General features: G+C 38.2%; 1 protein-coding gene across 1 annotated transcript; it reads left to right on the top strand.

Annotated features, from left to right (window-relative positions):
- The first annotated feature begins 543 nt into the window (after window positions 1-543).
- On the top strand, window positions 544-9,126 carry LOC127962341 (taste receptor type 1 member 1-like). Its single transcript, XM_052561914.1, has 6 exons — window positions 544-725; window positions 858-1,155; window positions 1,268-1,999; window positions 2,269-2,481; window positions 7,478-7,598; window positions 8,192-9,126. Exons 1-6 carry the CDS (start codon window positions 544-546, stop codon window positions 9,124-9,126), a joined length of 2,481 nt encoding a protein of 826 aa, XP_052417874.1.
- Window positions 9,127-11,465: the final 2,339 nt, after the last annotated feature.

Here is an 11,465-nt window from a genome sequence, read left to right as displayed (position 1 = left end):
TACTGCCTGCTGTTGTTGAAGATCCTCAATAAATACCCTTAAGCTTACCTGTCTGTTCCCAGTTGTCTCCTTCTGTCTGATACATACAGGGTTGTGTAATAAATGCACTCAAATTTTTAGTAAACAAATTTAGCCACAGGTTTGTTACACAAACCATCATTTCCAGTTCCTTATTTCAAAATAATAGAGCATAGGTGCTGCACAGTCCTGATGTAATTTCTTAGAAGTGGTAGTTTAATGTGACACTTGTGTGGTGACAAATCTGGATTAATGTCAGATATTAAAAAAACATTTAAATGTATGGGTTATCTTAAACACACACAGATTAAAAAATGTAAATTATATGCAAAGAGTGATAGTGTTGTTGTTTTCCTTGTCCATTTGAAGTCATGTTTCATTTTCTCCAGGGAGGGCATTAAGTTTGTTTTGTAAATGTAAAAATTTGTATATATATTGTGTATTGTTAGATATAAAAATGGACATTTGTATCTCAAACAAGCCACTACACATCTGTTTCAGGACCAACGGCCCATCTTAAAAAACATGATTCTCAGTAGCATTTACATTTTGCTCGTGGGCTTTACTAATTGTTTCTTTTTCAAAATGTCTTGGTCATCATCAGACTTCAGCTTGGACGGAGATTACTTATTGGGTGGCCTTTTCCCTTTACATGAAATTGAACAGGAAACAACCCTGTTTGTCGCAGAGGCAACAGAATGTTCCAGGTAAGCAAGGATCTTTTACCAATGTTTGGTTATGAAGGCACATTATTTTAAATCAAAGCAGCATTTCCTCAAAGTTTTTATTGCTAAACTGAATATTAAATTACATGCTAATTAACATCCTCACTTTTGAAGGCATATTTCTGCAAAAACTGGCTATGGAATGTTGCAAGTTATGAAGTTTGCTGTTGAAGAGATTAATAACTCCCCCACTCTTCTGCCCAATGTTTCTCTGGGCTACGAAATTTTTGACTATTGTTCTAACATAAAAAATATAAATTCAGTCTTAAGTTTCATCTCAAGGAATGGTTCAATAAAACCTAAAGAAATACTCAACAACTATCAGCCTAAAGTGGTTGCTTTAACAGGGCCATTTGGAAGCACAAGAACCATTACTATTGCACCACTGATCACAATGGACCTTATACCAATGGTAAATTTTCTGTTTGTAAGGTTTAGAATAACACTTACTTCCTACCTTTTGTTCAGAACTACAAAGTTACTATATATTTACAAATATATGAGTGTTTTCTTATCTTTTAAAGGTGAATTATGGAGCCGCTAGCTATGCATTAAGCAATAAACTTCAGTATCCTTCTTTTGTAAGAACAGTCCCTAGCAACAAAGACATGATAGAGATGATTATTCACATCATACAGTGGTTTGGATGGAACTGGGTTGCCTTTCTTGGTAGCCAAGACGATTACAGTTCAGATGGACTAAAGCTGTTTAATGAGTATATAAACAATACTGGTATTTGTTTGGCCTATCAAAAGGGCCTAAGTCTAAATGCAAACTACAGTCAAACGCTAAAAAAGATTCATATGCTCAACATCAATGTCATTGTTGTTTTCGCTGTTTCACAATATGCAAGCAAAATTATCAAAGCAGCTATAGCAAACAACATCCAAGACAAAGTATGGATTGCAAGTCATACATGGGCTCTGAATCAACAGCTTCCAAGAGAGCCAGGAATTGAGAAAATTGGCACAATCATTGGCATTACAGACAGACTGTTGTCGTTCCCCGGATTTAATGAATTTGTCTATAAAGACAGAGGAACAACTGATGTTGGCCATGATGAAGTCAAAAGTAAGACATGTAATCAAGTTTGTCATTACTGCTCATTGCTGACTGCAGAGGAGATTATAAATGAGAATCCCTCATTCTCCTTTGGCATCTATGCTTCCATATATACAATAGCTCATGCATTGCATAAAGTACTGCAGTGTGACATCAATGAATGCCAGAAAAATACAATGGCCAAGCCATATATGGTAAGTGAAGTTTAATCATTATTTCAAATACATTATTGAAGTAACAGTGTTTTAATTAATTAAATAATCAATAATGGTGATTTTTTTATTTTTTATTTAACTACATATTTTACATTATATTGTTTTTATTTAATTTAATACATAAGCAAAACAAATGTAATATTATTTTTAATATTATATTTATATTTTGTTATATAACATTATATTATTAATAATATATTAATATAATTATAAATTATTTGTCTTTTTTATTTGAACTCACCTTACAGCTTCTGGGAGAGATAAAGAAATTGGATTTTATACTCAATGGCCGTCAGGTGAAATATGATGACAATTATGATCCAGCCATCAGTTATGATGCTGTGCTCTGGCGCACTGGTGTGAATCCTCCACAGTTTCAGATAGTGGGCTCATATGATAAACATCCAGAAATCACTTTTACCATGGACAACTCTCTCCTCCCCTGGCAAAACAATGGTTCTGTAAGTTTATTATTATTATTATTATTTGGGCTATGAAATATTTGACCATTGTTTCAAAGAAGTTCCATTCAGTCTTACGTTTCCATTCAATCTTACTACATCTTTACATGTGTCGACCACCATGGTTTCTCTGAAGGGAGGGGTGAGCGGGGAACTGAACAGCTGATTCCAATTCGCAACCTCACCGCTAGATGCCGCTAAAAATTACACAGTGCACCTTTAATTGTGATCCAAAATCATCACAATAAGAAGTACCAAAGACAGAGAAGCACCTGTGATATACAGAAAGGACAAATCTTTGTCCTTAATGCTTTGATCTTACATACTGACCTCTTCAGTCAGTCGATGAAAAAGTTTTAGGAAAACATACATAGCTGGGGTTCCAGTCTGCAGCTTTCAGAATATTTATCTCTCTCTGGGGGTCTGCAAGGGCTGTGACCCCCTTCTGAGGGAGGATTGAAAGTCACCATTGCCAATGTGGCACAATGATAGAGCAGGTGTTTGGTTAAAAGAACAACAGGAATTGGAAACCACACTTTCTTTCCCAGTATTGCATTCTGAGCAGTACTTGATTGCTTATGCATGCCCGTGCATTTTGGCAATGATACTTCAGATCAGCTTGTAGGATGGGTATATGTCTGAGGACATCCTGCCCCCTTCACATGCCTCCACAGAGTTAGAGTGGTGTTGGTCAGTGGATGTGGACGAAGGTGTGACGGTGCACCCTGCAACCTCTCGAAAGCTGAAGACATGAGTTGTAATGGATAAGTATTCTTAATAGTAATGTTGTTCAGCTCTCGGTAATCAATGCAAGGTCACAGAGAACCATCCTTCTTACCCACAAAAAAAAAAAAAACCCCGCCCCCACTGGAGAAGAGGAAGGACGGATGAACCCAGAGTCTAAAGAATCAGAAATATATTTCTCCATGGCCTCCCTCTCAGGAATAGAAAGAGAGTATAACTTGCCTTTGGGCGGAGATTTGACACTAAATCTATGGCACAGTCATAGGGACGATGCGGAGGAAGAGAAGCAACCCGGGACTTACTGAGCACTTCCTTCAGGTCCAGATACTGAATGGGCACGCTTGGCAACGCCGTGGTCTTCTTCTGAAAAACAGAAACAGGAACAACAGGACAGGCAGAAACCAGACAAGACTCATGACAACTTTCACTCCACAATGTGACAGTGTTAGAACCCCAATCCACTCGTGGATTATGTTTGAACAACCAGGGGTGAACTAAAACAATGGGAGCAACAGGGGAGTCCATGAGGAAAAAGGATATGGTTTCTTGATGGTTGCCAGAAGTGATGAGTGTGATGGGCTCAGTATGGTGGGTGACGTGAGGCAGTTCCTGGCCGTTGAGTGCGGTGACATGGATGGGGAGAGACACAGAAAGGACAGGAATGTTCAGGTGATGTGCAAGTGAAGAATCAATGAAATTACCTTCGGCTCCGGAGTCCAGAAGAGCTTGGCATTCATGATGGTGATTCTTCCACCGCAGTCTCACCGGAAGGAGGGTCGATGATGTGGGTGAGGACTTTTCAGCGGAGATCCCACCCGATAGTAGCCTCAGATTTACTATCGGGCTGACTCTTTTACCGGACAAGAGTAGTTGTTATGATCAGAGCCTCCACAGTATAAGCACAGTCCTTGGGACCTCCGCCGTTCCCTCTCCCTCCAGGACAGCCGAGCTTGACCCACCTGCATGGGCTTGTGATCGTCGACAGAACCGACCGTGTTCTCTCGACTCAAGCGCCCCCTACTGGGAGAGAATGGAGGTCTAGGAGGACTGTGTTGGCAGCCCAGGCGATTAAACCTGGCCTCCACCCGCAACGCCAGGTCTATCAGTTCGTTTAGAGTAGGGGGCAGCTCGAGGAGGTAGATCTCCTGCTGAACACGGTCGGATAACCCATGCAGGAATCTATCCCACTGCGCTGCCTCGTTCCACTGGCACGCGGCCGCCAGGGTGCGGAACTCGAACTCGAAGAACGGTCGGCGCAGGCGGTGCGATGGTCACAGTGGGAGACGTAAGCTGATGGATCTGCTGGGTGAGCTCGGACACCTGTGCCACCAGCGCTTGGACAGCGCGTCCGGTGTTCGAGATGCTCTCCTGCTGCTGATCCATTCTTTTGCTGCTGTGGTGCATGAATTCGGTGAGGGTATTGGTGCTCGCTGCTTCCATGTTTGGTGAGATCGTTCTGTGACGGTGGGTTAAAGGACAGTTTGGAAACAAGTGCGAGTTAATGAATTTAATGAGATATAGTTGATAGACAATGACACACGATGACGATGAAGACAGCTACACTCCAGAGAGATGGTAAGGCGGTGAGTAATCCAGACTGTTGTGGAAGACAGGTGAAGAATCCGGATGTTGACGGCGTGAGGCAGCAGGAGAGAGTGGCACAGGAACTGCGGGGAATAGAGCCGAAGGTAAGTGTCCGTGGCTGAGTGATCGTGCGGAGAGTGGATGAGGTTCTGGGGAAACACAGACATCCAAAACGCAAACTACACAGAAGCCAGACGGGGGTAAACACAACGACATGAAACAACGATCTCACAAACACTAGACGTGAGACAAACCATTATAGAGAGGATGAGTAATGAGTGGCAGCTGATGCTGATACAATTAACAGAAACGCCCACAACTAATCAGTGCAGACGCGGAACACACAGAATTCACCACAAAGTGTAAACAACCCAAGATCACGGTTTACCAACTGTGACAGAAGCTTGATGGTCTCATCTCTCTTGCTCCACTCTGATATCCTTAAGAACCTTTCTTCCAGGGTTGCCAGAGCACTTCACAGCATACCTCGCTCTCAAAAGCAAATACATTGTCAAAGCTATATTTTCATCTAAGTTAGAGTCTAAAGTAGAATTGTATGCTCCACTGTAGATGGTTGCTTAGTAGATACCTCTTAGAGTTGATGCAAGGTGAATAGAGTTTTAGTAGGACAGTAAAGATTCCCTCTACTTCAGTTATATTTCTTCCCAAGTTGGGTCTTGAAGTAGGGATGTATGCTTCTCTCTAGATCATACCTGTCAACTCTCCTGTTTTTCACAGTATTCTCCCGTATTTTACCATTCTATCCTGCCATCATCCCGTTTAAATATTTTCCCGTATTTCTCCTGTTTTTTAATCTTTCTATACAAAAATCCCACTGGATGTATTTTATGTTTCCTACATTCTCCTCTGGTAAAACTCCCGTAATTTGTATGACCCAAACCTTATATGAATAAATACGTCAACAAATTCCAATGTTGACTACTTGCCAGATCTTGAGAGAGAGAATGAGTTAGCATTTTCAATAAGCCCTTCTGCTTTTGGTTTTAGTCCAAAGCCAAAAACTACCCTTATTTTCACACAGAAAACACAGTTTGATATGTACACAGTTTAAAAAATTGTCTGATAATAATTGTTACAATTAATATAATAATAATATAATATAATAATTTATTATTTTGCCCTGCTCCTGCCCCAACCCCAACCCCCTGTATTTTGGGACCCGAATGTTGACAGCTATGCTCTAGATCGGTGCTGTATAGGCCTCATTAGTATGACCCATGTTCAAGAATCTCACAAGAACAGGCAGACAGCCTGTGAGTGTCTCTCAAACCCCCCCACCCTGTTATCTACTGCATATTATAGTTATCCTAAGAGTAATGCATACTATAGTTAGCACAAGTGTAATGTGTTAACTATAGCAGGTCCTGCAGAAGTGTCTTTATTGAAGTCAGGTTTGAGCTATTCTCCTCAGTGTACTGGGGTTTTTAAGTAGGGCATAAACTCCTCTCCAGTATCCTTGGCACTGGAGTATGGTGGATGAATTAACTGGCATCTGCAGTCTGCTTTTATCTTGTTTGCCTCTCTGCCTGAATAGTGGTAGGGACGTAAAGTATGAAATATCACTCTCTTTTTTATGTTGGGTGTTCTACTAAGACCCTGTTTCGACAATGCTAATCAGTAGAGGAAGTACGCCTAGAGGCATCCCTCCTTGTAATCTGTCATATACTATGGCCCAGTGCTTAAACAAAAAAGACAAAGCACTAGCTAAATCGGGTCTTAGGTAGAGTCTTTACTCAAGGCAGGGTATGACCTGCTCTCCCTCAGGTGTGCTGGGGTCCCACTTGGAGGAGTGGTAACATTGAATGATTTAGTATGAAGCACTACTTACTAAGATTTTTAACACCTTGCATGCTCCCTTTGGTAGGGTGCTCAAGTACACCTTAGGGTAGAACAGGGTGAATGGAACTATGATGGGCAACTCACAAGACTCTCTCTCTTTTATTTACCTCACACCCCAGCTGGTTTTGGGTTTTTAAGAAGGGATACATGCTCTACTCTGTTAGGGTGCTTCTATATAGTTCTCTTCAGACAATTGTAGTCAGTATTACACTGTGGAGATTTGGATCACAGATGTCCCTCTTTGTTATCATAGAATGTAATAGTTTACCCTTAACTATAGTGAGTTCTGGAGAAGTGCATTTACTCAAGTCAGGGTATAAACATTTTTTGTGTGATTCTGATGAGTTTTCTTCCACAATTAACCTAGGTTGTTGAAATGGATTAGAAGCTCGCTTTGAAAGTTGTAGATGAAAATGCTCCCAGCAGTAGCCTGCTCCCTAATAGCCATGTTGATATGTTTTGTCTCATTGCCATGCCCAGGGCTTCTCTGCATGTCTCCTTCAGAGTTGATGATGTGTGTTGCATGTGCCCTTTTAAACTCATGGGTGCTTCACTTGGGACATCATGGACTATGATTATTGGCATGTGTTCATGCGGGATTCAGACACCAGTCACGCTGATGGATTTCCCCATAGTATGAATTCCTTGATGCAGCACCTAGTTCCCCTTCTCAGGGAACCATGGTTACATACATAACCTGATATATTTTTATGCTGTGTTGTTTGAGAGCATTGGTCATAGTTTATAGAAATGTGTAAAACTGCTAAAGACTTTTACTTTAAATAACACATTTTCATGTTTGTTAAAGGTTCCCTTCTCAAACTGCTCTGTTGAGTGTAAGGTGGGATATTCAAGACAAATTGAAGGTTTTCATAGTTGCTGTTTTACGTGTAAAAAATGCCCGCCTAATACCTATGTGGATTTTTCTCGTAAGTACCTCAGGTGGCAGTCAATTTCATATTTAAAAGGAGAGTCAACATAAAAATAAAATTTCTGTCATCATTTACTCCTCTGCATGTCAATCCAAGCATATATATAAATTTCTTTCTTTCTTTTTTTCTTGCAGAGCATGAAAAAAATAAATTAAATTAAAGAATGTTGTTAAACTAATAGTTTCCATTCCTATTAACTTGCATTGTATTTTTTATACATACAATCTAAAAAATGCTGGGTTGTTTAAACCCAACTTTGGGTCAAATATGGACTAAATCAACTTTTCGGTTAAAAATTTTATGTAAAAATTTAACTCAACATCTGGGTCAGTCCATATTTGACCCAAAGTTGGGTCGAAACAACAAAGCATTTTTTAGAATGTACAGTAAAAGTCATTGGAAAGTTTTTAGTTGTTAGCTCTTTTCGGAAGATCTTATTTTATTTTATTTTTCCAAAGAAAGTCAGATATGTTTGGAATGATATGATTGTGTGTGGGTTCATTTTTTGAAGATTTGCGATTTGACGACAAAATATTTCCCCACATCCAGTTACTATTGCTTTTGACAAAATATTTTATGTATTTTTTTAGGGGACCCTTATACCTGTTTTCCTTGTGCAGAGGGTGAATGGTCTGATGAGGGCAGCTCAACATGTCAGACACGTACTATTGTCTATCCTCAGTTTACAGAAATCCTCTCCATCATTGTCTTGGTTTCTGCTGCATGCATAATTATTCTCCTTATTGCCATATTCTGTCTTTTTGCCTACAATTACGACACACCAGTGGTGAAGTCGGCTGGTGGCAGCATGTGTTTCCTCATGCTAACCAGTTTGATTTTGTCTAGCATAAGTGTGTTCTTTTTCTTTGGAAAACCCACATTTGTATTTTGCCTCCTGAGAAATGTCATATTTGAATATTTCTTCACTGTCTGTATTTCCTGTTTGACTGTCCGTTCCTTTCAAATTATTTCTGTTTTTAAAATGGCTACTCAGTTCCCTAAGGTGTACAGTCTTTGGGTAAAACACAATGGCCAGTGGCTCTTCATTGCATTTGTTTCTTTCATGCATTTAATATCTTGTGTGATATGGATGACTGTCAATCCTGTCAAAGCCATTGCTGACTCATGGACTTTTAAAGACCAAATTATGCTCATCTGTGAGATGGGGAGCACTATATCATTTACCATAGTCATGTTTATAAGTTGGTTTATTGGTTTCTTGTGTCTCCTGTTTTCTTATATGGGAAGGGATCTGCCGAAAAATTACAATGAGGCCAAATCAATAACCTTCAGTCTCATTTTGTACTATCTGACCTGGATTGCTTATTTCACAGCATACCTCTCTGTCAAAAGCAAATACATTATCATTTTGAATGCAGTGGCCCAGGTATCCAGTATAAATGGAATTCTCTTCAGTTATTTCATACCAAAATCTTACGTCATAATATTCCAACCACAAAAGAACACTCCTGCATACTTTCAAACTTCTATTCAGACATATACCCAAACAATTAGTAGGACCTAGACTCATACATTAGTATTTGTATAGAAAGTTAACTCTTAAAGGATTAGTTGGAGCTTTTTATGTTATCCTGAACCGGAGCACACAGATGAAGAACTAACCACGTGCGACCTTTTCCAACTTGATTACATAATGTGTGAATTTGTAGAACCACACCGCAGAGCTAGTGCAACATGAGCATTTATGGTTAAAAGTATATACATTTTATTGTTTATCTTTTTGAAGGTAAAATATAATTTCTCTAGACACGACCTTTATTCCTCGGCTGGGATCATGTAGTACGCTTTGAAGCTGCATTGAAATTGAAATGTGAACCTTCAACCCCTTGATCCCAATTGAAGTCCAATATATGGAGAAAAATCACTTAAAAACCTTAAATTCTTTTGAAATGACGAAAGAAAGATATGAACATCTTGGATGACATGGGGGTTGAGTAAATTATCAGGAAATTCTTTATTCTGGAAGTGAACTAATCCTTTAAACTCTGTTTAGATCTTATGTTAGATCCTTCACTATTATGTTACCACAATCTTAAAGAAACACATAGGCAAAGTAGAGAATGTAATGTAAATGTAATGTAATGTAAACACAAATGCTTCTTTCTTCTTCTTTTTTTTTAATAAAGAACATTTACATGTCATAACTTAGTGTCCAAGTAATTCACTCCATATAATGCATTAAAAGTAATAACAGATAATAACAGTATCAAGTAAAAAAAAAAAAAAAACATTCATAACACACAATTCATACACTTTAGAAACATATGAAATAATAAAAAAATTCAAATTAGTTGTTCATTGATGAATCTTATAGTGTTTTAAAACAGATTTTACAAATGCAGTTGTACAATACTATATATATATATATATATATATATATATATATATATATATATATATATATATATATATATATATATATATATATATATATGGCTGCCGTCGCACATTGCACATTGCACATGCTGCACATTGCTGTTGTTATTATTATTCATTTATTATATATAAATATACACAATTATACATTTTCCAGAAACTTCTATGCTGTAGTTCATTTAAAAACATTTGAAGCACCCTTTCAAATTTTTTCTCAAAAATTTAAGTAATGCATACAAAAAATTTATTTGATTAAAATGGTTAAAATCCTGAAAGAAATTACATTCTTAATACATTCCATCTATTTCAACGTTTCCCCGTTTCCAAAAGTTCCAAATGTTCATGTTTGTCACTGCAGTTGTAGAATGTAGTGTGTGTTAGATTGCATTGTGAAAAATAGCATAATAGCAATAGCAAAATGAGAATATTTTAAACTGGGTGATTCTTTTCTATAAAAGTCTTGTTTGCACTTGCCCATTTAATGGCAGAGAATCGTGACGTTCAATTTTTATGTCACAAAATAATCCTATGCAACTCGTGCTGTAGTATATTTCAAGAGTTCTGAAGGTTTACTCAGTGGTTCCCAACCTTTTTCAACTCGCAGCCCACACAACCAAACACATATGTTTGCGCGGCCCAGTTCAAAAAAATTAACTGACCCCGCTATTGTTGGGTTAATAACTTACTCAGAAGCTAGATTTTAAACTATATTTATTGAATAAACTATAGGGCTGTGCGATATGGACAAAAAAAAAAAAAAAACTATCGCGATTGTGATTGTGATTTTTGATAAATTTTGCAATTGTGCTTTTACAGTCATAAATGCATTCAGGATTAATTTGATATTTCCAAAAGAAAACCAATCAGAGCTTTATCAAAAAGTTGTAACATCTCTAGAACAGACATAAGTCAAAATTATCACTATAGTGAAGATGTAAAAAAATGTATAGACTTGTGGCAAGAAAAAAAAAAAAAAAAAAAAAAAAAAATCCTGTATATAGGGACTTTTTTTCTTTTTTGCCATGCATTGTTCATAGAGCTCATTAATTGTAGCGGTGCCTCAGGTGTTTGCAGTGTGTATACAGTATGTGTATGCGGTCAGCAGTGAGAGCGCATAAATATAACGCGAAAGCACATTAAAATAATGCACGAGTGCGAATCTCTCTGTTCGCAGCAGATTTCCTTTAGTCTGTCACAAAATCGGTCGTGCTTGCTCAGATACACGCTGCTTTGCGAGGAGAGAGTGTGCACACTTAAAACGTGTCTCCTCTCACTTAAACTGCATCCTGTTCACTAACAAATTCACTCTATGCTCATGTGTTAGACATTAATTATTTTCGCACGTTTTTATTTCTAGCCTTTTACCGCAGTGAGAACGCTCTGATCCGTCAACATTGGCTCAGAAAAAAGGCGCATCACAGACAGTGTGTGAACCTGGAGTTAGGCATATGCGCATGCTCAAATCGT

This window comes from Carassius gibelio, chromosome B7 (genome assembly GCF_023724105.1).
Source record: "Carassius gibelio isolate Cgi1373 ecotype wild population from Czech Republic chromosome B7, carGib1.2-hapl.c, whole genome shotgun sequence".
Classification (NCBI taxonomy): domain Eukaryota; kingdom Metazoa; phylum Chordata; class Actinopteri; order Cypriniformes; family Cyprinidae; genus Carassius; species Carassius gibelio.
This window is presented reverse-complemented; position numbering and strand designations above follow the sequence as displayed.

What these genes read in the sequence shown, in the direction of transcription:
- LOC127962341 (XM_052561914.1), top strand. Translation starts at nt 544, where the DNA reads ATGATTCTCAGTAGCATTTACATTTTGCTCGTGGGCTTTACTAATTGT. An exon ending in CAATGGACCTTATACCAATG is followed by an intron (nt 1,156 to 1,267) that starts GTAAATTTTCTG and finishes TATCTTTTAAAG; the next exon opens with GTGAATTATGGAGCCGCTAG. An exon ending in TACCTATGTGGATTTTTCTC is followed by an intron (nt 7,599 to 8,191) that starts GTAAGTACCTCA and finishes GTATTTTTTTAG; the next exon opens with GGGACCCTTATACCTGTTTT.